Here is a 26467-nt window from a genome sequence, read left to right on the forward strand (position 1 = left end):
ACATCACAAAACAAGGCTTGGAAGTCAGGTCCTTTCCTGACAGAGAACCCAGTTATGTTAAGAACGGCTTGCTTCCAGGTTCTGGCAAATAACCTGCTACGCTGACCTGCAAACAGAAAAATACTGTTGTACTGGGTCTGGCTGGGATGTTAACTTTCCCCACAGCAGCCCATACAGTGCTGCGCTCTGCACTTGGAGCTAGAACAGCAGTGGTATCACACCGGTGTTGTGTCTGCTGCTGAGCAGTGCTGGCACAGCATCAGGACTCTCTCTGACCCTCCTAGGGGGTGGGCAAAAAAGTGAGAAAGAAACATCAGCAGGGCAGCTGACCTAACCCACCCAAAGGGATATTCCATACCATACGATGTCACACTCAGCAATAAAAGGTGGAAAAAGGAAGAAGAGGGGAGGGGTGGGCTCTCGTTGTGAAAACGTCTGTCCTCCTCCTGAACACCGGCTACGTGCGTTGAGGCCCTGCTTCAAGGACGTGGTCAAGCATCATTCATTTGTGGGAAGTAGAGAGTAATTTCTTTTCCTCTGCACTTCCACATAGCCTTTACTTGTTTTGTTTAGTTATTCCCTTTCCCCCTCCCTCTTCCCCTTTCCCTTTTTTCCCTTTAGTTGAATTGTTTAATTAATAATAATATTTCCTTAATAATATATATATATATATTTCTCTTTAATTAAATGATCCTTATCTCAACCCGTGAGTTGTTCTTTCCTTTACTTCTTCCCCTCCTCATCTGAGGAGGGGGAGTGAGAGAGCGGCTGTGGTGTTCAGCTGCCGAGCAGGGTAAAACCACCACAACTGTCACTACTGCCACCTGGATGTTTCTTAAGAGGTTTCCCTGTAGGCACTCGATCTGTCTGGGTGGAAGGGCTTGCTGCTGGCCCTGTATCAGGTGCTGACACTTTGGAGTTTACTGCAGGTGCTGCTACTCGCCTGGCTCCAGGAGGTCCCTTCTCACGTGACGATTTTAAATTGTTCATCCAAGTCATCCAGATTGCTTCGCATGCTGCGTATGGTGGCCATGGGACTGGCACAGGGTTTTGTACTGTGGGCCCAGACACCTAAAATGACGTGACTTGTTACAACACCGAAACCCTTAACTGGTCGTAGCTTCGAAATCTTGCTTTTAATAGTTCTTGAGAAGCTCAGTGAGAGGGCTGGGGATGTCTTGTAAGGCATTTTTTCAGAGACATGCAGCCTTTTCCCAGCTGCTTTTCAAATTGGATATACTCCTTGTGCCTAGTGTCCTCTCTCTTTTACCTGGAGGGATTTGCATATCATAAGATGTCTACAGCACTGCGTGACCTTTCTGAGGAGAGGAGAGGAGAGGAGAGGAGAGGAGAGGAGAGGAGAGGAGAGGAAAGGAAAGGAAAGGAAAGGAAAGGAAAGGAAAGGAAAGGAAAGGAAAGGAAAGGAAAGGAAAGGAAAATCTGTGCCCCTAGGACTATATTGTCTATTGTTTTACACTACATGTAGGCATATATGTTACCATGTCAGAGTTCTTGACATATGTAACCGTAGCTTCTGATTTGTAATGCTGGTATTTGAAAAATGACTACAGAAAATCAGTAGAAACTCACACTGTTGGGAGCTGCATAAATAGTCCTAGGAGACATGGTAACTGTACATCTCTGCTGCTTCGTAATTCCTTATGGGACAGGAGATTTGAACTAATTCCTATCCAGAGCTGGGTAGCCTGGGTTTCATTTTAAGAAACATCCACACATGCTGCTGGTTTCTGCTGGTTTCTATTCTTACTTTAAAGAAAACGAAGAGTCACATCATTGTAAATGTGGGCTTGGCACAAACGTGAAAGGACCACAACAGGGTCTGCATTTCAGCAGTGCTGTTAGCAAAGTTCCCTTTTGTGTTTTGTCTGGGGGCTTGCATACCTAGTAAACAAGGTCACAGCAGCCTATTCTATTTCTGAGTAGCAAATACGACTGCCTATGCACACTTTCCTCAAATTAAGACCAGAAACTCCACTAGAATGCAAAATTTCCCCATAAATTGCCTTTTTTTTTTTTTTTTTTTTTTTTTTTCCTTTCAGTGCACTTATTCCATCTTCAGGTTTTGAGATTTTTTTTTCTTTTTCTTTTTCTTTTTGGTTTGGCTTTGCAATTAGCTCTGATACCATTCAAACTGAAGCCCCGGAGCAGTATTTTTAGCAAATAGCACTCCAAGAGACGTGGTAAATTCTTCATTACTTTGCGTCTTTAAATCAAGATTGGGTGCCTTAATAAAAGGTTAGAATTCTCTTCATCAGGTTATTAGCCTTTGATTAAGGAATCCCTTGATGAAACGTTATGGCCCGTGTTTTCCTGGGAAGTAAGACTAGATCATCATAATGAGCCCTCCAGGTCTCCAGCTCAGTGGCGCCTGACTTCTTTCCTGACCTTGAATTAAGCTGAGAAGGTTTTTGTGGAACAAGCCAGAAGTGAAATCCTGCAAGATTGCTTGGCAGGGTTGCCAGCGAGCTGCAGCAGCGTGCAAGGAGGGGAGGCAGCACCAAAGCACGCCGGCCCACCCTGGCAGATTTGGATGGAGCTGCCTGTGGTGTGGAGGACTGCACTGAGACCCAGGTAGAGTATGGATAACGTGTGCCAGAAGCCACTGGGGAAGCTGTCTCCTTCCTCCCCTCGATGATGGCTGTGGCTGGGGAGGGCACCCGCTGTCTGTTCAGCCGTCCCTTGTCCTCAAGAGGAGTCTCCTGGCGGTGTTTGGTGACAGGGAGCAGCACGATCGTATGTCAACCTGCCTTGAAGCATGGTGTTTCATAAGCCAGAGCTCGTGGCTAAAATGCATTCCCCACCTCACCTACAAAGGCTCACCATTTGTGTGCCTCAATGGCTTTTCAAGTACATTGAAAGCACGTGTTTGTGGATGGCAGCGAGTCACAAAAGCAGAGGGTTTCTGGGGAAGCTCATTCCTTCTGGCCTGCCCCAGGACATCCAGCCAGTACCTGTCCTGCTGTCAGAGGCCGCTCGGGAAAATGTGGTTTCCCCAGGAAGAAGGAGGAAACACCCAGATCCCCTCCCACCTACAGAGGGAATCAGTTGAGCAGAGAAAACTGCTAGGAGGTACCATTTTGTGAAAAGTCATGTTAAAACAGCAGCATTTTGACTTTGGCATAGCGTGCTGGAATAAGCAATTCTGAGAGAGAACAATCCTATGCAGGAAGAAGCTGTAGGCATCAGGAAATGATCAGTGAAAAAAATGTGCATGTGTATGTAGACAGGGGAAAGCGTGGTAGAGGGTGACTTGGTACTTGCATTTCTCATGGCTTTAGCATAATACTGGCAGGTACTGGCCTCTTATGAGAGGTGAACTGCTGCTCTGCAACTGCAGAGGCTGTGGGTCTCCTGGCAATACTCACAGACATCAGTCATCTCGAGGTACAGGAGCCTGTCTCCTAAATCTAAACATCTAATGAAAACTTGGGACTGGTTATTTAGTCATCCTGTGCCTCACCGAAAAGCAGCAGTGACTCTTCTTTCCCCAGAGGGCTGCCTCCTTCTATATATTTGGTTCTGTGTGACACCCCAGCTACATCTGGTGCCTTGTTAATAAGGCCTACTGCGAGGTGCTTTTCCTTTTTCCAGCTACGGAGTTTTCCAAAGACCTCTCCCATGGCGAGGGGCAGGTGGCTTAGGCTGGAGCACAGGGGGCTGCGATGGGACCCAGAGGCTGTACCACAAAAACAGGCAGATTTTTCACTCGGAAACAAAGGTTTAAGAAAGAGACAGATGAGACGTACTTGAGACGGAAGGATGTTGATTTCATGGTTTATTGTCACATTAAAAAAGTAATCTTACTGATGAATTAATATTTGCTTTTTAATATAAAAGTGCTTATTCTTACAAATCCTTAAGGCTCATTCTGTTACATTACAGTAGGATTTTTCACCATCCCAGAAACTGTGCTACATGAGTTTTATATGAACTGTGGACATAGCAAAATCTCCAAACAGTAAAGGAAGTTGTTAATAATTTCATTGCCTTTGTACGCATGAACCTGTTTAGTCGTGTAACAAAATTTAACATGAAGACAAACAAAAGCAAATTTTTCTTGTACTTTCTAGTTTGGCTTGGAACTGATCCCCATAAGATTTCTGATTCACTTGAGTGACTGGAACCAATACAATTGTTTCTGAATCTTAATTTTTTACTTGTACAGCAAAAAGGAAGGAGTGAGACAGACAACTGTTACGGATGTAATATCTACCCTATGTTTCTTACTACAGGAAAAAGAAAAAAAAGAAAAAAAGAAAAAAAGGAAGGAGTACCAAGCACAAGTGCTGTTCATACATGATACATTTGTTTTGTAATGTCCCTATGTTGTACTTTTACCTAGGTAAAGCTCCCATTGAAGCCAACGTGAGTTTTGCCTGAGGGAGAAATAAGACCAGGGCTCTCATGGGGAATATTTTAGATTAAATGGTTTATTATGTCTTTGTCTCAGAATAGAAGAATGAAATAGGTGAAAGTTACTAAAGCTCGTTTGTATTGATCACAAGTGGAATATGATTTGTGGCATATACTATAATACACAGATAAGAATATAAGATATTTATTTTTAATCATAATTAGAGCTATATTAGTTGGATGGGTGGTAAATTTGCTATTTCTACTTTTAGATATCTATTTACTGTAAAGACCATTTTTTTCAATAATTGGGTCAAAATGCAGTAACTAAAAAATTACCTAATGCAAAAGATAAAGATAAAAATAATTTAAAGTATTCTGGAGCAAGGGAGGAAATGCTAACTGATCTAATAAATAAGGCAGTTTAAAGCATTTGTGACTGCTACAGTGATATATGTACATATCTTACAGCATAAATTACTGTACAGAATACTCCGTTTATTAACCTGTGTAAACAATATTGCCTGCAATGTAGGGATGTGTTGTGGGATTACACTCGCTGGAAAAATAAACTGCTATAGCTTTGGCTGGGTGGGCGAGGCTTCAGAAGGATCACTCTCATAGAGAAACATAAGCAACGTTTTATGAGATGCAAATATAGCTGTATTGTCTTGAGTAATTCTACAAAAAAAAAAAAAAAAAAGCCAATGTTCGTTGCAAGGAATGAAATATGAAAATATACAAAAATAATTCTGGTCACTATCTGACCCTTGAGTACCTCAGCTGAACAGGGGCTCCCAGCTGGCTACGTGACTGGGGAGGTGGAGAGCCGCAATGTGGCAGCACCCACCGTGTGCTGCCTGCACCTCCAGCACATTGACCGCGGGGACTCTCGGTGGCTGAACCTCACGCTGGGACCGCTACATCGCTGTTTCAACCACTGCTGCTACCCTTGGAAAATGGGTAGGGAATTATGGTTACTGTCATTATTGCTGCTGATCGGGTAAGTAATGACAAATTTAAACATCCGCTTATTTTGGCTGCCCTCTACTCTCTTCCCTACCTGTTTGTTTTCCTCACCCACCTGCAGTGTGGTTTGTTTTGGCTCTTTGGAAGGAAGTCTGTGGCTCGCTCCCTGTAGGGCGCCCACTGCGACAGGGCCCTGGACACCAGGCATCGCTGCTGCCCAGGCTTCGATCAGTAATGAACACAGGAGGGCAGGGAGCTGCCCTTTGATGAAGCATGAGTCCTTGTACAGCCACGTGTTGTCGCACTGGTTATTATCTCCATCTGCTGTGGCCAGCATAGAGGCCCCGTGTAGAAGGCCTGGCTTGGCCACGGAGAGGAGCCCTGATGCCTCTCAACTCTTCTGTCTCATCTCCTGGAGGAGCTGCTATGGGACTGGCAGCGTGCAGGCAGGCCACAAGTGTTAGGTGGCCTTGTGCTGCCTGCAGATTATTCACTGTAGATAAAACTGCAATGTTGTTCAAGTTCTTTCACATCATTTGTTGAACTTCCATAGAAAGAGTAACATTGGCCTCTTGTGGGCCGATGGCCAGTCTGATCTCTTTGACCATCTACAGAAACACTTTCTTCTCTTAAAAAAAGCCAACTCTACTTTCAGGCAGCGTATGCCTTAGTGTGTTTACTAAACTGTAAAATATGTTTTCTGGATATTTCAGTAATCTTAACAGAAGAAAGGTGTGCCTTCAATCCTCGAGGAACTACTACTTTGGATTTGGGCCTCATGAGTTAGAGAGTGGGCTCGGGATGGTTCAGGTCTGAAACACATGCTTTAAACACCTCAGAAATAAATTTATTTACCTCATACATATTTTCCTGCTTGTCTGCTCCCTCAGCCATAACTTGCCTCAGCCTACCCTGTGGTATTTTACCAATTTCAGCAGGCACTCTCAGCAACAAGAGGTGCAATCAGAAACCTGGGGTGAGATTTGTACTGTCTCTGTTTCTGAGCTCATCACCTAGACTCCCTCTATAGCCAGTGACAGAAACAAGTATTTCTAGACTTCTAGGGTGTGTTTCTTGTTGCTTATTTTAGACTTTCAGTACAGGATGAGGTGAATCCCACCTTCTGTGATTAAATAAGGATTTTTTTTTTCTCTTCCATTCCGGCGTCTATTGCTATTTAACCCCAGAGAATCATTACAAGGCTGATTGCATGGTCTCAATGACCTACAGAAGGTCCTTGTACGGGTGTGAGGCTACCAGTTCCTGCTGGTTCTACTGCAGGGATGCCAAATTTCGGTGCTCATTCAAGCAAGTAAATTACACCTGAGCCAAAGACCACTGGCTGTGGTGGCACTGCTGCAACCCCTCCAGCTGCACTGCTGTTACACTTGGGGTATTTGAGTCACCAGCACTAAGGGCTTTGGGTCCCGAGATTGGCGGCCTCTCTCATCCATCTGCTCACCCAGAGAAGAAGTGTTGGTAAGAATGTGTGCATGGAGTCATCAGCACTCACCAGCTCCTCCTAAGAAGGGAACTAGTTACTTGCTAGCAGTAATGGGAAGAAGGTGGGCGCTAGGCCCACCAGTGGGGTGGGAACAAGAAGAAAACTGAAAGGTCCTGAGCTGCTTGGAGCAGCTCTGCTCTGTCCCTTGTCCTGTGCATCACCAGCCCAGGCTGGGAGATGGAGTTGGGGCTGAAAATTGTGGGGCAAGGGAAGCTGCAGGGAGAGTAGACTGTGCGACCAGGGGGGTAAAATGAAAGGGTGAGGAGACATAAGGTACACTCATGTTTTGATGATGGCAGTAATTAGCTATGTGTGATTTCTTGGGGAATGCCAGAAGCCCCCATGTAAGCAAATGGAAGATGGACTTGTTTGTCATGGGTGAAGGCAGATTCCAAAATCTCAGTTGCAGATGAAATTATTCTTTTAAAATACCAACATTTTTAGGCATAGAAGTGGGAAAAAAGACTAAGAAGGGCCCTTACTTTGGTAAATCTTATCCACATCTAGCTTGTCCCCAAAGGAAATGTTTCCTTTCATATCAGTGGCTAAGGTGAAGATTCCATAAATACGAACAAAAAGACAAGTAGTGCTAAGTAAGGAAGGATTTGCTTGTACTGCCTGAATAAGATCAACAGCAGTAGGAACATTTTGTTGATTTGACTGGTGTTCAGTCCTTGCTGAAGTGTTTTACCGGTGACTTCTAGAGGTAACATGTCAGAAGAGCACAGAATTTAACCCTGTGACACTGGTTAATGATGACATGATTTCGGAAGGCAACGCTGTGCTCCGACATATCTGACTTCCCGGATCAAATACTGGTAATGTACATCACTGACAGACAGATATTTTATGAGAGGCACTGTTTTTGGTTTCATTGTTCTGATAGCTGACTAGTCCTCTCTGCAATGCACCATTCTAAAGGACAGTATCTATTGGTCTGGACTCATTTCAAGCCAGATATGTAGTAACAAGTTGAACTTTTCTGAGGCTGTTCTGAAAAACACTCTTGGTAAGACTAGGAAGGCAAATTTCTTTTACAGAATGACAAAGTGGCTTATATACAAAAATATTTTGTAATTCTTAGGATGGCTCCCCACCACTTGGTAAACCTACACTGTTCCAGAATCACTGTTGTGGTTCTTTCTTGCTATGAGGATCAAAGTTACAGATACTCTGGGAATGGCAATTTCACCTAGACTGTGACTCTATGACTCCCCTCAGTACTAAGCACAAGTTTTATATACTCTGGTGCTTACATTAGATGATATTTAAGGAATTTGAGGGTCTTGTAGCTCAGGACTCAGGGGTGAAATTTATCCAGTGGGCTTAGCAGTTTTTTCCATAGCTCTTCTACAGCACTTTCCTTCTGAGGATGCAATGTGATTTGCAAACACTAATTAATACTCATAAAGCCCTATGAGGCAGATAAATGTTAAGTATCCCTGTGTTAGTACATATGAGAAACATGAGACCTGAGTGCCTCATGATCCATGCTGTTCTTTATATTCACTCCCCAAAAGGAGTACGTGCCCTGGGACAGAGGAAATCTCCCATTTTTTGTCATTCCCTTGTTTTCCTTGGACCCAGTGAAGCCCTCTCAGGGTAGCAGGGATGGGTCTGGGATTCAAGCTACACAGATCAAGAAAGAGAGCAAATCTTGCTGTATTTGCTGCTGGTTTTGTGGGGGAAAGCAAAACGTTTGCACAACCTGTGGGTTACTTGCTCCAAGCTCTAGCACCCCATTCAAAAGGCAGCTTGGGCTACCAGAGAAGAAAAAATCCCTGAAAGGGCACTCATACTTGAGGACTTCTGAGAGCAAAGGAGCCAGACAGCAAGCAAGAATGACTTAAGAAACATATCCAGCCGAATCTCAGTGAGGAAAGTCTTCTGAAAGAATGATAGAGCCTTGGATACTCCAAATCTTGGTATTTTTCCTCTCTGTAGCTTCTGTGCGGTGAGGGCAAACAGGGTAACTTTCCCAGTTTGTTAATCAACCTTAAGAACAATTGTCAGCATGGCAACCGGTAAGGCTGGAAATGGAGTCTCAGCCTTAGAAAGGGCAACTGGCAGCTTGTAGGAGACATTAAAGTATCCGAATCTTCATGCTAACAGCATTGGGTGGGAGACATTGCTCTCCGGTTTTCTTCACAGGCTAGACATAAGATCATCCAAATGCTTTTCTAAATGAATTCTGACAAATTTATCTATGGTTACATGCCTTCCCAGCCCTCAGTACACAGCACATACGCTAATGTAACAATTATAATTATGATACTGATCAGACCTATCAGGCCTTTTTAAGACATGAAAATCAACCTAATTCTCTCGTTTCAAACACAATGAGTTCAAAGATGTGATGTAAATGCTAAGAGAAAGATATTAAAACGAGAGGCATGTTAGGTCTACGCCAGCCAAACCTCTATCGTTATCTTAACAAGTTCATATTCTTCAAGTATTGTTTGTATTTCTATTGTGCCAAGAGATTTTATTCTTTAGTTTGAGGATTCTCCCTGGAGGTGGGGAGGGAAACTGCTATTGTTGTTAAAAAGAAACATTTCTTTTTGACGTATTAAGCATTAAGCAGATTATGCAAAGGCAAGGCATATTGCAGAAGGAGAAGTTTGTATAGCTTTGACATGAACCCATGACCCTCCAGAAGATTAGGAGAGTTAAAAAAAAAAAAAAAAAGTATTACTTTGACAATCTTCTGATTTGAAAAAAATCTTCTTGTAGAAATTTTTGGAACTCACCCCTGTTATTTACATAAAATTTAACCTTTCCTGCTTAAAATCACGAATCATTTAATGTCACATCTGCAGGGTATCTGAGACAGATGCCATTAATCCAAGTCATTTTGAAAATTCCAATTTCATTTGGATTAAAACCTACGACTAAGTCAGTGAATAGTATACACTGTACATGCGTTAAGGCTGGTGACTACTGAAGTCTCTTGGGTAGACAAACTAAGCACAGATTAGCCAGGTCTAAGTACGTGCCCTCATCTAGGGAAAAAAAAGATATCCTGACATTTCGGTGATGTAGATTTGAATCAGTAGCCATGAAAAATGGTTGAACATTTGTATTACAAAAGAGATACTATGGCACAGTCCCGAAGGTGCATTTCTTATAAATTAATTAGCTGCACAAATTATTTTGATAACAGTTACTGCAGTTCTGAGGTGATATGGCTGCTCCGCAATGAGTACTTGATGATCAATGGTAGGCACTAGTAATATCCTTCATGCTGAGTGACTTTTATTACTATTTAGATTTACAGTATATACATACATGTTTGTATCTACACTTAGGGCTTGATCTTCTTAACCTCCTTTACCTAAGGTCTTCTGTTCACTGAAACCTCTTCCTTTGGAGCCCTGTGATATTTGGATAAAAGAAATAGGCAAGCAAGGAGCTGGGGTATCCTGCCACATGACAGGGGGGACTATGCTTGGCTTTTAGCCACATTTGAACCTCTGCATATAATTTGTTCTTATCTGTCATTCATATCACCATGGAATACGATAAACGATTAAGGCCAAGGGGTCTGCATGATCTTGCTGTCTGTGAGGATCCCATAGGCTGCACTGCATTTATTGCATTTACCTGCAATACATAGTTCCTTTGAATGCATTCCCATTGCTTTACCAGCCTCTCCCTCCAGGTATAATCCTTCTAGGTTTGTACGGACCAACTTCTTACTTTCACAAAATGAACCTGGAAATGGTATAGTGTAAAGAAGCCTGCACGTTCCTGGACTTTTACAACTGGTTGAGACAAGTAAACATCTTTCATTGTGCCCCCCAAAAGTCCTTGGACTCTATTGATTTCATCCAAAACACTCAAAGCACCAATGAGTTATGCTGAAATGTCTAAAACTATTCAGGTTCTTAATGTGGAGCATATGCTTAATGGGATCAGATCTAAAAGCTGCATACTCTTTTCCAAATCTGGCCTTAAGAAGATGAATGAAATATTTCTTGTCACCGTGTCACATTCAGCTCCAGTCATCTAAACTGCAGCAACCATTATACAGCAAAATAGCCCGGACGGAAGAGTATTCTAAATAACCTCTACAAAACACAGCTGTAAGAAACCCTATGGAGAGGAGGCCAAAACTTCTAATCCATTTATGTCTAGTTGGTTTAACTGGCTGCTATTTCATCCTGTTACACCACCAGAGGTTAAGGCTTGGTTGTGCTCATTGGACAACATGGATGATGCCAGCACAAAACCTAAAAAAAAATATGTGTTTTTCCATGAAAGCAATGGGTATTTTAGCTGGAATAATTAAATATAAGAACAATGTACAAGAAAGGACAATCATCTGCAAGAGATCCTTAGTACTTGGAAACATGTTACAACAGGACAGCATTGATTCTTGCATTTCTTTGAAGTTGTTTGACATATTATATCCATACAAAGAGTTCATCATGATTAAGAAAAATATCCCGATCTTAATAAAATAAACATGCTTCGAAGTTCCATACTTGAAACTCAAATGCCACGTGTGCAATAAAACTAAACTCCTTTTAAGGCAAGTAATATATGTCATGTCTAAAATTTCTCAACATTAAATAGCAACAAGGGCTCCCAAATCCCCAAACTTATCTGAAGATAAACATCATAGGCACCATCAAAGAAAACAGAAGCAAATCTAATCGGAATTTCACTTTCCTGATCTGAGGAGAAATCCCACAGTACTTTCATATGGAACTGAAGCAGCTGATGGAATCTGCTGCTGCTAGTCTAGTACATCGTGGCAGACTTCCACAGCTGGAGATCAGGCAAGTAATAAACAGAAAAGGCACTGACCAAGCTCTCCACGATACTCGGGATCAAACAACTTGTGTTCCTTCTAGGGTGGCTGACTGGAATTAAGAGTGACTGGAGGACTTGGAGGATGTGTATTCTGTCATTTAGAGGCAGGTCCACGTCCACTCTTAAAGCCAGCCACACTATAGCACTCAGGTCTGTATTAAGAGGTTACCACAGCTTGAGCTCAGGAGTTCTCCTGGGAAGGATCTGAGCATTGACTGGCACATAAAATTGGCCTGGGGTGGCTTGGCGCTCAGCAGGCCCTTGGAAGTTACCCTGCTGAGCTGCTTCGAAGAACAGAGTGATGTGCTGAGTCTGAGCAATAGCTGCATTTATGTAAGTAGCCTAGACAAAAAAATGCACATATCTAGGGCTCTGCGTGTTTTCAAGCCTGTTCTTTACCACAGGGTACATACAACCTTTGTTATACTGAGCAAACGTGCCACTTTGTTTGGTATCTTTTATCCTTTTTTTTTTTTTTTTTTTTTTTTTTCAATGCATCTCTTCAAAAATCAGGGAGAAAAAAAAAGGCAGCAAAGACCAATCAATCAACTGTCAATATCAGTTGCCACTTCTACTTGTATCTTCTATTGAAATAGTTTTTTGCAGTCCTGTTTCCTTAATATATTTGTAAATTAGAATAGGAAACAACAATCAAAGGGTCCAGTCAGAGACTTGGACAAGAATAGTCCACTGAAGTCACCAGAGCTGCTGACTTGAGTAAGGGCTGCAAATCTGATTGCAAAGCAAGCAAAAAAAAAAATATATATATTTCCAATAACAGAGAGAGAAAACTAAATGTGTCAAAACCACTGAACACGAATGCACTAAATGCAAACACAGTTGGTATGAACTGGCCTTGACCTCAGCTGACCCAAATTAAACTCCAGTCACTGTGGGATTAATTCTTCTGGCACAAAAAACATAGCCTGTCAACAGGAACAGAAAACATCCAATAAATCAAGAAACATTAAAGCCTCATTGAGGATTATGGATGAAGAGTGAGAGGATTATGATAGGAAACAGTTCTTAGCCTGATGAGCAGCAAACTCAGCTTCCCAGATAAAGGAAATTGCATGTAACGTTCCCATATAGCCTAGAAGAACAGGCTGTGAGCTTCTGCTAGATGAAAAAGATATGAAAATCAAAATCTGTAAGATGAAGCCTTCCCATGCAAAGTCAACAACTCTTACAGATATTTCTCACTGTCTGTATGCAGCTGAAATTAACACATTTTCTTTACTAAGTGGATTGCAGGTTGCCATATTTTTTCATTTATCTATTTACTGTCAGTAACAGAATGCAATTTTCCACCACCTCTTTTAAAAGTTCTTGCTATCAGCATATCTGTTTTCAGGCTTTTTGCCCGATACTGCAGGTTGTACTGTTGGTGCGGAGCTGAACAAGAGGTAAAGTTATTTAAAAAGACAGGAGATAAAGAAATGCATGCAATCTGTTGAAAGTTATTGCACATGAAGGAATGCTGTCTTTCTCCAACTTAATGCAGACTACACAACTCCTCTGTGTGCCCCAGTGGGGAGGTTACAGGGAGATGGAACATTATTGTTGGAACTTCTGTGAAGTGTCCGTGCTCGCAGTAAAGGTTCTCCATGACAGAGATTTGCCCTCATTCATTCCAGTTCAGGAAAGCCCTCGTATATGTGCTTAAGCTCTACTGAAGTCAATAGGATTTCGGTACAAGCTTAAAGGTAAGAGTCTATTGAGAGCTTTCCTGAATAGGGATTTGTGCTTATTGCACTTGGTTCGATCAACCCAGGAGATTTTGGTTTCTGAGTTTGTCAGCTGCACATGAATAGAAAGGGTATGTTTTGTGCATCAAGATCAGTTCTTCTAGTATTTCTAGTGTATGAAAATGTTTGGAGAGCAGTACAGAACTATTCATTCTGAAAAGACATCATTGTATATTGTACATATGCACAGATACATGTCTACACTCAGAAAAATTTTGCTCAACATTGAAGAAATATTCACCTTTGTTTGGATCAATGCTGTGGTTGACTATTTCTGTAGCACAGTGTCCAGAATAACTGAATTATCCATGAAAGGTATACAGTCCATGTGAATGGCACACAGTCATTATGACAAGTGAGCGCTATTCCGCACCCAGTGAAGTCCTTGCTGAGTGTACTGAACTAAATGCTCCATACTGCTGTGCAAGGTGATAGGTCCCATCAATGCATCCAAGTCATTAAAAAAATCTACAGGGAAAGAAAAAAAGATTCAGCATCAGAAGAGTGAAGCTGCATTTGCTACTTGTCAACCTTTAATAGATTTTATTCTCTTGCAAATTGAGTCGAGCTGAACGTTTCATGGGAATGAAAGTTTAGTGCTGGTGAGATTAATTTTAAAGGCCTGTGGTTCATGATGTTACAGGCTGATGCACAACAATTTTCTTTTGAAAGAACAAAACAGTGAGTTCTTCGGCTTTGCCTTTCATTAACTTCCATTGTCTTGATAAAGCAAACAGATGCTGGGCAAGATTTATTCTGAGATTAAGGACAACTAAATATAACACTCTAAACACAAGTGTTTGTCTACACATATACTAGATATCTAAACTACCTTGATGGACCAATAAAGGCCTATACAACATGGTCATCCTAGTCTAAACAGTAATTTGCCTCGCTAGCCACGAGGGACTTAAGTCAGTTGCCTATGTAGAGGCATATAATGCCCATTTGAGACGTCCCCAGGCAGTTGATACATACAGTTTGGGTCGGCAGATCTAATACAAAACATACATGAGACTTCTGGAGCAGCAGCATAGGAAAGGACACCTCAAAAGGCATTTGGCAGCTGTTGTTTGGCAACTGTATTGTATCCCTCTGTCATCTTTGGGGTGAACTGAGCAGCTCTTTGAGCTCTGCTGCTTGTATTGAAAAAAGCTCTATCAACTGTAATGGGAGATTAGCCCCCCAGCTCACAAACAGACATCTACACTTAGGTGTCCTCATTTTCATTTGAATCCTGCCCATGTCCCTGTCTTAAATACATAATCTCATAGCCTAAAAAACAAGGAATACTATATCATCATCAGAGGCTGAGGCACCCACTCAAGGAAAGCAGCTCAGCTGAGAGAATTTTGCTTTGACGAGGGAGTGAGGGCACCTCATTCCCATCTGTGTCTGCTTGGGGGTAGGCTTGGTTGGGTGGAGAGGTGTTCATTTTTTCTGCAGAAAGGAAGGGTGCTCCTGGTTTTTGACATGGTCTGGTTAGATGCATTCCATCCAGATCCATGACTTTGGGGGACAGAAAGCTGCCTTTACCCTCTCAAACCTTTCTAATCCAGAATGACATAGATGGCAGTGAATAAATACTACATGCAGTTGTGTCTGTGACCTGTCTGCCACCAGTCCTGACCAGTTGCAGAAAGACAAAAGGAGTTGGTGATATAAAGATGCTTCTGAGTGACACAGCTGTCAAAATTGCATTTTGGGGTAATTTTGGGACAGACTAGGAACAGGCTGAAGTAAAAAAAAAAATACCTCTGCAGTCCTACTTTGCAGACAGGTTTCCTATCAAAACAGTTATTTTTGTGATCAAAATCATGTGAGATTCTTCTAGAGTAGCCGTTTGCCTTGAATCACTCACCTCTGTTTTCCTTGGCCAGGTTGTCAGCCATCTCCCAGTAGTCATAGCTGTGCAGGATGCTGTTGGTGATGCTGACGTGGTTGGCAGCCATCTGATGAATGCGCTGTGGGATGCTGATTATAGGAGATGGGGAAGGGGCCCCTGTGCTCCCCTGGGATCCTACAGAGCTGACTGGAGAAGGGCTAGGGGACATGGGTGATGGAGTGCCTGTGCTCCTGAAATCAGATGTTAACACCATTAGTTAAGAGGATGTTTGTTTTAAAAACATGTGAGTATCAGAACATACTGCAGAAAATATCTGACAGCCAATCTGATCTAAGCTTCCATGTGATGTGAACTTACTTTCCACTGGTACCCCAAGGAGATGGGTTCTGGGCAGCTTTTGATGAATTCTGTAAAGGAAAAATAATTCATAATACATATAACTCACGTAAAACGATGAAATGAAAAACAGTCAACAGTATAAAAGTAAAAAAAAAATAAGAAAAAAATGGTGTAGGTAAGTCTTGCAATGCAATAAACCCACTGAGCCTGATTTGGTGTTGGGATGAAGCAGTACTGACTGTATCACAGACTCAGATCACATTCTATTAAACACCCAGGGCTGGGGCTTGTTAGGAAAACATGCTAGTTGATACTGAGCCTTTTCACAGCAATCCTGGGTGTTCAGAAGAAAGTGCTATTAAGCTCTTTGTGAGCTTTAGGCTGGAATTTCTTGCAACAGAGAAAACCAGAACACCAAAAGGTCACTCAATCTGCATGTCCCTTTTCCACCAGTCATGGAACTGCTACCAGAAACCCAGAAACTTTTTTAAAAATTCTTTTTAAAAAAGGATAGCTAGTCATATAGAAATCCTAAAACACGATTTATCCTGCTTGCTCTCCTGTGTCCTGTTCTACTGTTTAGCAGGCATCTGAGTTATGAAAACAGATTCTGTTTCAGGATTTCAAGGCTGAATTTTTCTTAGCTTCAGTGCTAGCTTTGGGGTTTTGTTGGTCTGGTGCCAGCAAACTTGCATGTCACCTGGCATTATCAGTGGTATTTCCATATACACAATGATCACATCCTCTCTTAACCTGTTCTCCACTAAGATGGACACACCACCTGAGCCTCTCTTCCAAAAGCTTGTTTACTCAGTTTTGACGCATTCCCTGAATTCCCTCTTGTGTTCCCACATCTTTCGTGCACACGTGAGAACTGGCTATGGTATTTTAGCAGTATTCACGTCAGTGCTGTGTGTGCCCTGGCATCCTTCCTGCATTTTGACACCGGGCTTTCTACATCACAGGTAAATGGTTCTGAAAATTAACTTTGGAGTGTCCTACAGTGGGCTCTTCCTTCAGTGTTATTATTATTATTATTGGTCTGTTTCAGAGCTACTGGCCTTCATTTTTTAGTGTAAGAGAAACTGAGTACATGTAATTTACTTACAGAGATGGAGGCAGGAAAATGAGAAAATCAAAGTGGAATCAAGAGTACTTCCACTGGAAATTTAACTATCCTCTGCCTTATTGTACGACTTCAGAAAACCTTTTTCCTCATGGTTTAGGTGTTTTACTCCAGCCTCTTTTCAATTCTGCACCAGAAGGGTGCAGTAAGGATTCTGAAGAGAGTGCAATGTTATAAGAGACCATCTCTTACCACACTTTGCTTACTGCTACTCATTCTCCTGGTTTCTTTATACTCTGGGATGTGTCTATCCCCTGGAATATCTATGGCTTCTTTTTAATTCGCTGCTGCTTTTTTTTTTTATATAATGGAAATAAAATACTTGAAAGATTTCTTCTTCTTTTCTAAAATAAAAGTATGTCAAATTTTACCTGAAAATATATATGACATGGTTTAAAATCTTTCTTTGATTGATAATATATGTGGAAGTTCTTAATGTAGTCAGCATTTCACGTCACTTGGTTTTGAAAGCTTTTAGATACCAAAAATGAAATGAGTGGAGAATTGGCTTGTTTTCCACTGAAAATTATAGCAAATGGATTTTTTTTTTTTTCATTTTTTACTTTCAAAGGTGAAAATACTCTCTAATGTGAAACTACACTATCATTACATCGGCAGGAGCTCTGCAAAAAACAAGCTTATCTTGGCTATAACAGAGTAAAAGTCCATTTTACGTTTGCTGTGAAACAGTTTCTGTCTGCAAGTAGGAGACATTTTACATGGTTGAGAGCCTGACCATCCTGTTCTTAATGCAGGCACTCTCTGAATTGGTAAAGAAAAATAAAGTATTTTAATGGGCACATATTTCTTTCCTCTGAAATCAAGTCATTGTTAGAAAAACATAATGTTGAATTATATATTGCTAAATTTTTAGAAGCAATTACAGTGACTTCAATTTCAGTTTGACAATAACAGATCTGTCAATTTCCTTCACTGTCTTTTTGTGTTTAGAATCTGGTCATGAATGTTTGCACTTGTATTTGAAATTTTTTATTAACAAAATGTCAAAGGATGGATGTTTTTCATTTCAAGGTATATTCTTTTGGAAAAAAAAAAAAAAAAAAGTCCTGTGTTTAAAAGACAAATGGCTATTCAGGTTCCCAAAACAGTTTGTCTTAAAACATTTGTATGTACATATTTTTTTCTTTTAAAGATAGAGGCTAGTTTTCTGTTTGTAGATCAAATGCTGGATGGACTGACTACTAAGAGGGCTCCATCAGAAAGGTTTTGTTCTTGAGTTACTATCAGAGGAAAGCTGTCTGTCAAATAAAATACATAAAAATATGTTGAATAACTTCTTGTCTTATTCAAAATAACCATTATGTGGTACTGGCAGAGAGTGGAGAAGGAAAGTAGTAGAACAGCAAGAAGGGGAAGCCAGCAGTGCTGGCATGTTCAAGGCAGGTAGTTTGGTTGCCTTCTGATGCTTCTGTATGACTGAAGTCAGTGTGGGCTCTTTGCCTGTTCCTTGGGTAAGAACATGTCCCAGTGCACTGTCTTACCTATGGACGCTAAGTGGAAGCCCTGCAGCTGAGGACTGATCTGGATCAAAGTCATCAGCTCACAGGAAGTCAAGTGGGAAGTGTAATCCTGGAGGGGATCCTTAGAGCAAAATCTCCAAAACCTACTCGCAGCAGAGCAGGATAGCACTAGATAATTGATTAAGAACAATCTGAAAATGCGTGTTTGTTACTACAATAAAGTTCTTATCCTTCATGAAGAGACATGACTTGTATGTTGCAAAGAGGGGCCCTCGTGAAGGCAATATAACTGACTAGAGACCAAATATTGCCATGGGAGTCTGTAGTAATACTTCCACCAACTTGACAGGACAAAAACTAAACCCAGCACAGCTTTTTTTTTTTTTTTTTTTTTTTTTTTTTTTTTTAATAAAATGCTGTATTTTCTATAAAGACACACTGATTTAATAACGTCATTAAAAATGTACCTTAAAATACTCGATAAGTGCTTTCGAATACTTGACAGCATGGTCTCTCTTGAGTCGGAACATCCTCCAGTACAGAAGGGCCAGGCAGCGGTAACTAGAACAAAAGGGAGAGCAGAAAGTAAGGTGTGCCCCCAAAGAGGGATTCAGGTGAATTGGCTTAAATTCCCAAACTAACAGGCAGTGGAAGGCTGGCAGCACCCTGCTTCGTGTTGTTATTAGCGTGCTGCTACCAGGGTGCTATGAAACCCACTGTGCTCAGCAGGCCTTGCACAGTTGGGTTCCCAGGCCTTGACCCTGACTTGGAGTCCACATGCTCGACCAAAGGCCTCACCCATCAAAACTACATTCCAAGCCTGGAACCCAACATATATATATATTTATTTTTTATTTTCATAATTATTGCAAATGCAAAGGGCACTACAACAAAATAGCCTGGCACCTATATAATGAACTGGAGTTGCTCTGGGTCCACTCGTGCGCACCCAGTCGCCTCTTCCAGCAGATGGAGCCAGCTGGGAAACAGGCAAACGCCTCAGACATGCCCGGATTTTGCAGGGCAAGCTGTGCAGTGGGAGGCCAGGCTGGAGGCTGCTTGGGAGGCTCGGGGCTGTTCCTCGGCCTCCTGCCTGGTTTGCTCCCCGGAGGGAGCCAGCGGTGGGCTGAGAACCTCAGCGTGCCCCGTGCTTCTTGGTAGCCTGCAGCTACCTTTAATGCTACGTAATTAAACAAGAGTAACAGCTATTAATTCTACATAAGGATAACTGATAATCAGTGCTTAATTGTACATAATGATAACTGATAATCAGTGTTCAGGATGCACAAACTCATGTCTTCAGTACTGGATTTAGGCGTGCCGGTCTATTTTCTGAAACAAGAATCACCACCACCTCTTCTCTGTAAGATTTTTTGAGTGGAAAGTGTGGGATCGCACCACAGCAGCATGGTTTTTGAAACAAAAAGCTGGCGTGTTGCACTTCTCCTGCGGCCGCAGAGCCGCTGGTTGTAAAAGCGATACTGGGTCTCTGAATCGCTGGGCGGCTTCTGGCGGGCAGCGCGGGGCTGTGCCCTGCTCCCCACCTTCAGGAGCTGCCCAGACCTCACCAAACCACTCCCTGGGCAAGCGGCTCTCCAAAAAACCCCATCCTGGCTCTTTCCGCCGCCGGCAGCCGGTGACTTGCAGCCGCTCGCCGCTGGAGGACAGCCTCTGCTCAGCAGACGGAGGGCGCCTGGCAGCGGCCTCACCGTCCTCGGAGTTGCCTCTGTCACCTTCACAGGTGCGAGCACATGCGGGTGGTGTCTGCTGTTCTTTTTCTTTTCTTTTCTTTTCTTTTCTTTTCTTTTCTTTTCTTTTCTTTTTTTTTCTTTTCTTTTCTTTTCTTTTCTTTTCTTTTCTTTTCTTTTCTTTTCTTTTCTTTTCTTTTCTTTTCTTTTCTTTTCTTTCCTTTCCTTTCCTTTCCTTTCCTTTCCTTTCCTTTCCTTTCCTTTCCTTTCCTTTCCTTTCCTTTCCTTTCCTTTCCTTTCCTTCCTTCCTTCCTTCCTTCCTTTTCCTTCCTTCCTTCCTTCCTTCCTTCCTTCCTTCCTTCCTTCCTTCCTTCCTTCCTTCCTTCCTTCCTTCCTTCCTTCCTTCCTTCCTTCCTTCCTTCCTTCCTTCCTTCCTTCCCTCCTTCCTTCCCTCCTTCCTTCCCTCCTTCCCTCTCTCTCTTTCTCTCTCTCTCTGTCTTCATTCCTTCCTTACCAGTTTTCACTTGTTTCCCCACCTAAGCCTTTTTAAAGCAATTCCCATTCACGTATTCTGTGCTCTTCCTAATCACACAGCAGGCCTGTGACAAAGGAAGGGCATTCAAAAGAAATGAACACCCCTGAATATTTTGTTCTTTTTTATAAAACTGATTAATTAGGACTCTTTATTTGTAGAGGCTAAAGATGCATTTAATTTGGGTTTTTTAACAGATGGTTAATAGATGTTAAAAACACACTTGCTGATTGTAAATGTCCACTTACTGAGAATCAGTAACCATGTAATAGGTATTTTATGTATTAACTACATAGATATTAAATTAAAATTTGATTTTAATAACATTTTAGCATTTTACTAGCAATCAGCAACCACCCTATAGAATTTAAGGTGCCTTCGTATATCCAGAACTCTCAATTTAGAAGGTAATCCAAGAGGTTTAATTATCACCATCACCGTATCTCTCTTCATGAAATCTAAATATAATTTATGATTATTGAGCCTAAAATGTCAGCCACAAAAAAATAACCAAACTATTGGTACAAAAGTACATCACTCATAAAAACAACAAACCATCAGGCATTTAAAAATTAATTATGCTGACGTACCATAGCTGACCTGTCACAGTCAATAAGTACAGATTGCTTATTTACAGAGACAGAATGCAGACCCGCTACAGGGATACAAGGGCTGGACCTTCCAGGAGCAGAAAGTACTCTCTTTATTTCAATAGACAACATAATCCTATCTGGCTGCGTCCAACATCTGATTTTCAAGAACTGGCTCACTGCAGAAAAGCCTTTTGAGGAAATCTTGATCTACTAACCATAATGCTGCCAGCTGTTTGTCTTCTGGCGTGGCGCTGGGGCCTGAGTGGGTTTTTAGTCTCACTGCGTACCTTAAGCAAAAGGAAAGAAGCCAATGTGAGTTAACTGAGACAGCTTTGTATTACCAGTCAGCTCCTGAGAGAACTATGCTGACCGATGTCATTCGAGCTGCCCCCTTACACATATTTGCTGAAGTTACCAAACACACATATCCTTTTCTGGTTGTGTTTTGGAGCTGTTTTGCCATGAACAGTGCCTCCCTGCACCCCTTATACAGCAGTAACTCCCCTGACCCGATCTGTCAGTACAGCCCAGAGGGCAAGGTGTTGCTTCCTGGCTCACTGTGCTGTCCTGTGCCACAATAACCTCCGCTGCTGTGGAGCCCGGTTACACGGAGTTCATGCAGGAAGGTTTTCACAGTGTTCGAAGGCAGATGACAGCCTGCCTTGAAGCTGGGCCTGCCCTCACCCTGCCAAATCAACGTGTCTACCCAGATTTGCACCTCCAAGCAGAGCACAGCAGAGGGGGAACATGTGGCTCGGAGCTATTTTTGCTCGTATGACACTACATTCAAATTCTATAAATATTAAACATCCACAGAGGTAGCACTGCTGTTTCAAGAGTGTATGTGCTATGCAATCATAAATTAGTTTCTGGAAATCTTGGCTTCCAGCTGCACACCTGAACAATGGACAAGGTTAGGACAACACACAGCGCTTCTGGGCTTGCTTCCAGAAAAATACCTGTTCCCTATAATTAGCTGCTTGTGGTTTTTCTTATCTTTGTTTTCAAACTTTAATCCTTATACCTGTGCAAAGATTCAGTATGAACATTTTGTTTTAACAGGCGTACCTGGTAAACCTAGTATATTTTTCTGAGCTGCACAGCAAGTGAGATCAAAAGCAATTCACACTACAACACAACCACAGCTACACACATTACTGAAAGCTATGGATCTGCAAGCAAAATTCATTTCCAGAGTTAGGACCATATATTTGCTATCATGAGAAAAGACAGGGCAGACAAAGAAAGAGCTCTCTGCCTGTGATGGCGCAAGTATTGAAAAAAAGAAGGGAAGAAATGCAGAGATGCACTGTACTATTCTCCTACTGAAAAAAAAAATATTTTATTTTGTTTAATAACCTTCCAGTTAGAAAGCTGGCCTCAATCCACTGAAATGCATGAGAAGACAGCCCTAAGTGGAATAAAATGCCAATGGAATTGTTAACATATGTGAGAAAATCATCGCATCAACACTAAATCCAAAAGAATGCAATTGTTTTAGGAGCTTTGCTTCATTATGAATATGATTGAGAAATAAACAGTTTTAATTTCTATGGACTTAGCGCTGATGAGACCTGCATGGTTGACTGTCCTGAGGAATTATGCCGTGGTCACTGACAGTACAGCTTTTTCTGCTAGTGTGGCTGGACTCTCTCGTGGACTCTCTCTCGCAGTCTCATCCCAGATGCTGGGATGATTCTGACCTTTTTTTTCCTCTACCAGAGCTGTCAGTAATGTGAACTACTGGTACTAAGTGTAATGGAGGAAAGAACGTAGGAGACAGAAACTTTCCTCATAGGGACTGCAGGTGGGACTGAACTCTTGACTGTCCTGTTTGGAGAGCCACGCAGCTGACCAATGTAGGGATCTGCTTGAGTGAGAGCTGGACTGCTGTCAGGACTCCACTGGCTACAGTGGGAGCACACACAAAAAATGGACCTCCGATGTCCATTTTTCTACCGCTGTTCACTTCTTCTTTCAGGTAACCATTAAACTGCAGTCTTAAACATGTTTCAACATCTTGCAAATTACTACTCCATGAGTGTTTTAGTATTATGTAGCAGTTTTTTCCACTTTGAGGAGCATAGGACTTATATCGTGAAACTCTTGAAGTAATTTGCAACTCAAGTAATATGAAAAGCTTTGTTTATTTTGCATTCTACACAGTTTCCTAATTTAATTGCCACTGAAATTACAGAAAATCCATACACGTTACATACGACTGACCAGGCACTTGGGAGGCCCTCAATTCTCCCCTTTTACTGTTATCTAGGGAATCATGTGATGATGTAGGTGAGCATGTTTGCACGAACAGAGTAACCCCTGCAGCCATCTCCTCCCTTCCTACCTGATGAGTTCAACTGTTTCTGAATACATTGTATAGGGGGATTTAGATTCCATTGGGCCTTGTTCCATTGCATTTCCACACTCAATAAACGATAGTGCTGCTTCTGCATAATTCAGTGCCTTTCCAAACTTTTCCACCTAGAGGGAAAAAATAAGGACACAGAGAAATAGTGTAATCATCAAGATATGGTTACATTTGATGGGATTTTCTCAACATGGGATTTTTCTCAACATGAATTATAAACTTGATACAAGAGAATATATCTTCAGATTCATAAGTTTTCCTACGAGAAAGCTAAAGCCCATCAAAATCTGTGCATCGCTGAAAATCATAAGATATAGAAAGCAGAGCTGAAAAAGGCTACGAGATGTTATTTGGTCCACACTCTTCTGTCCAAAGAAGGATCCACTCTGCCTAAGGCATTCCTGACATATGTTTGTCAAAGATCTTCCAGGCCTTTTGCCCCAGCTTTTCAAGCATCATTACCAGTAAAAACAGTTTCACACATCTTTGCAAATGCAGTCTTTCATCAGTCAACAAAGAAAGGTAATGAATATCTTCAACTAAGAGAATCAGAATTAAACAGTTTGACTACTAACACTCTCTTATTCAAAGGCTCATCTCTGTCCTCATTTCTTTTTTATCCCTACCATTTTCAGCACTGCTTGACCTCTTGTTGGGATTTTGCTTTCTGTATCCTCCTTTTCTTTCAGGGACTGCTGTGCTCCCTTAGCTTCTCCTGATTTCCTTCTTTCTTGCCCCATTTCTTCTCCTGTTTTCCATACTTTGATTCTGTGTGTGTATTTGTGTGCTTAAACAGATATATATATGACCTAAATGATAGTGTATATGCATATGTGCACATAATGTTCATATGTGTACACTTACATACCACCTATCTGCTCTCAGAATTTCAATTTTGATGTGGATAGAGATGAATCATACTATTACCTCTTTGTCCTGACTTGTCTTTCCTTCAGTCAGAACTCCTGCGGTACATAAAGCCCATTAATGGACTGGATGCATTTGGTTGAAATCTGATGCACACAGTGAAAGGTTAATGGACCTTATTCTTTTCTAAGGGATAAAGATTTTAAATAGTAAGTTTGGAATGGCACACTGGCTTCAATCTATTTTAGGTTCTTATATGACTCCCATTGCGATCATACCAGAGAACTTCACAAACTTTTTATTATATTTCTCTCCCTGACGTGCTTGTGCGGGTGGAAGTGCTATTATCCCAATTTCACAGATGGGGGACTAAGGAGCAGAGAGACTTAGAGTCATTTTCAGGCTGCTCACTCTAAGTGCCTGTATTAGGTATTGCAGAGCCAAAAGAGGAGGTATTGAGCCCAGCAAGGTGATTCAAAGTGCTGCCATTTTCCTCCAGGATCCCTACACAGTTAAGGAGGCAGAAGAAGTACCTGCAAAGAGCGATTCAGAGGGTGTAAGTAACGTGCTGGTCCGCTGTGAAGGAAGGCTGAATGTGAAGGATATTTCAATCACCTGACTCTGATGGGAGGCTGCTTAAAGTGTGCCTAAGTGACTTTCATGCAGCAAATTTGTGGCAGAGCAGAGAATAATGCTTGTACCTCCTATTTCTGGGAGTCTACCATAACAACATTTCTCTTCAGGCTAAGACAGAATTTACTTTGCATATTAAGTGATTTTTTTTTTTTTTTTTCTGTTCTGTTTAAAGCAACACACTAAAATGTACCATTTGTACTTCTCCACAATATTTTCTGATTTAAGACTCACTTTAAAGTAATATGGAGCTGAATAAACCATGGAAATTTGTGCTAATAAACTCAGGTAAAGTGTAAAACTCTGTGTTAGTGTCCTAAATTAAGGGCCCACTTCTTCCTTAGGCATTTTATACTTTGCACAACTGAGAAAAAGAGGTGAAGAAACAGGGCGTGAGCTACCTTTCTTCTTTCTTGCTCCTGTGACCACAAAGTATCTAACAGAGCAAGGCAGGACTGCAGCTACCCCTACCTGCAAAATAGCCATACTCATGTAGGGTTCCACCCCGTATATTGCATCTGTCTGTCATGCCAGAAGCCTGACATTTTTAATGGCACAGCATTTTTAATTCCGTGCCAGCTTATTTGTAGTGGTAGACAAACACAGCATTGGAGAAAGCTAAGAGAAGGCTAAGCAGAGCTCTCCTGGAGCACTGTGTACTTCATTGAACCCTTTTGTTTAGAAAGAAGAGGATCACTTTAGTGCTCCATATAGCCCCAGGTTCTTCTTTTTCAAGAGGGTCTTTCTGGCTATGGTTTTAAGTCAAAGCTAGGATCAAGAACCTGTTTGTTGTAGCACTCCTGTGTATGAAACATGTTCCTCTAGGGTTAAAGAGATGCTTTGTGTGATTCTGATTGTATTAGGAAGGGTCTGTCATGAAACTAGGATTCTTTTGGCACCAGAGAGACAAAGCATTTTAAAAAAAGGGCAAATTCCTTGGGCACCAGACCAAATTTGGGATGAAATTATAGAGCTTAACCAGCTCGTTAAACTGAGAAGATAGGTATGTAGATACCTTATACAGTCTCTATTACCGTAGATACTAATTAAAGCAAAGGAATAAATGGAAAGTTTTATTTATCCAGGCCTTTATCTCAGTAAGTCATTATTTGTTAAGTCATAGTTTATTGGGCTATGAACATTTGATTATATAAACATTTCTTAATTTAACAAGCCTAGCCATCCTTATAATAGATTTTATAATTACCCCAGCAATACTGCGCTGATGAAGAAACTGCATTACAAAAATAATTTGGAGCAACATAACTGGAAAGAAAATGTTCTCACCATTGCATCTGCTTTATGCTTCTTCCGTTTAGCTTCCTGCATAAAGTAATCTGCATTGCGTGGCCTACCAGGGGAAAATAAGAAGACACTTTATTATTTTCTGAAGTGCAGAATATTTTCAAGTTATTTTTCCCTTATTTTAAACCTTATTTGCAAACACTTTTTATGAAGAAAATACACTTATCATGTAACCGTGCATCTTATATTTTCAAATTGCTGCCTGTGGAGACAATAGCATTTATAGCTGTTCTCATTCTTTAGAAGTCAGTGATTCAAAGCAAAAAAAAGCTA

The 26467-nt window shown here is 41.5% G+C and overlaps 1 protein-coding gene across 1 annotated transcript in view; it reads right to left on the reverse strand.

Annotated features, from left to right (window-relative positions):
• Positions 1-3779: 3779 nt before the first annotated feature.
• The window catches only part of AFF3 (AF4/FMR2 family member 3), a 291962-nt gene continuing 269274 nt past the window's right edge, over positions 3780-26467 (reverse strand). The window contains exons 15-21 of the mRNA XM_035315957.1: positions 26177-26240; positions 23366-23502; positions 21234-21305; positions 18673-18766; positions 15617-15666; positions 15275-15489; positions 3780-13881 (exon numbers count right to left, since the gene is read on the reverse strand). Of these exons, the coding sequence (XP_035171848.1) occupies positions 13760-13881; positions 15275-15489; positions 15617-15666; positions 18673-18766; positions 21234-21305; positions 23366-23502; positions 26177-26240 (754 nt within the window). The 3' untranslated portion in view covers positions 3780-13759. The remainder of the gene's footprint in view (positions 13882-15274; positions 15490-15616; positions 15667-18672; positions 18767-21233; positions 21306-23365; positions 23503-26176; positions 26241-26467) is intronic.

This window comes from Oxyura jamaicensis, chromosome 1, assembly GCF_011077185.1.
Source record: "Oxyura jamaicensis isolate SHBP4307 breed ruddy duck chromosome 1, BPBGC_Ojam_1.0, whole genome shotgun sequence".
Lineage (NCBI taxonomy): Eukaryota > Metazoa > Chordata > Aves > Anseriformes > Anatidae > Oxyura > Oxyura jamaicensis.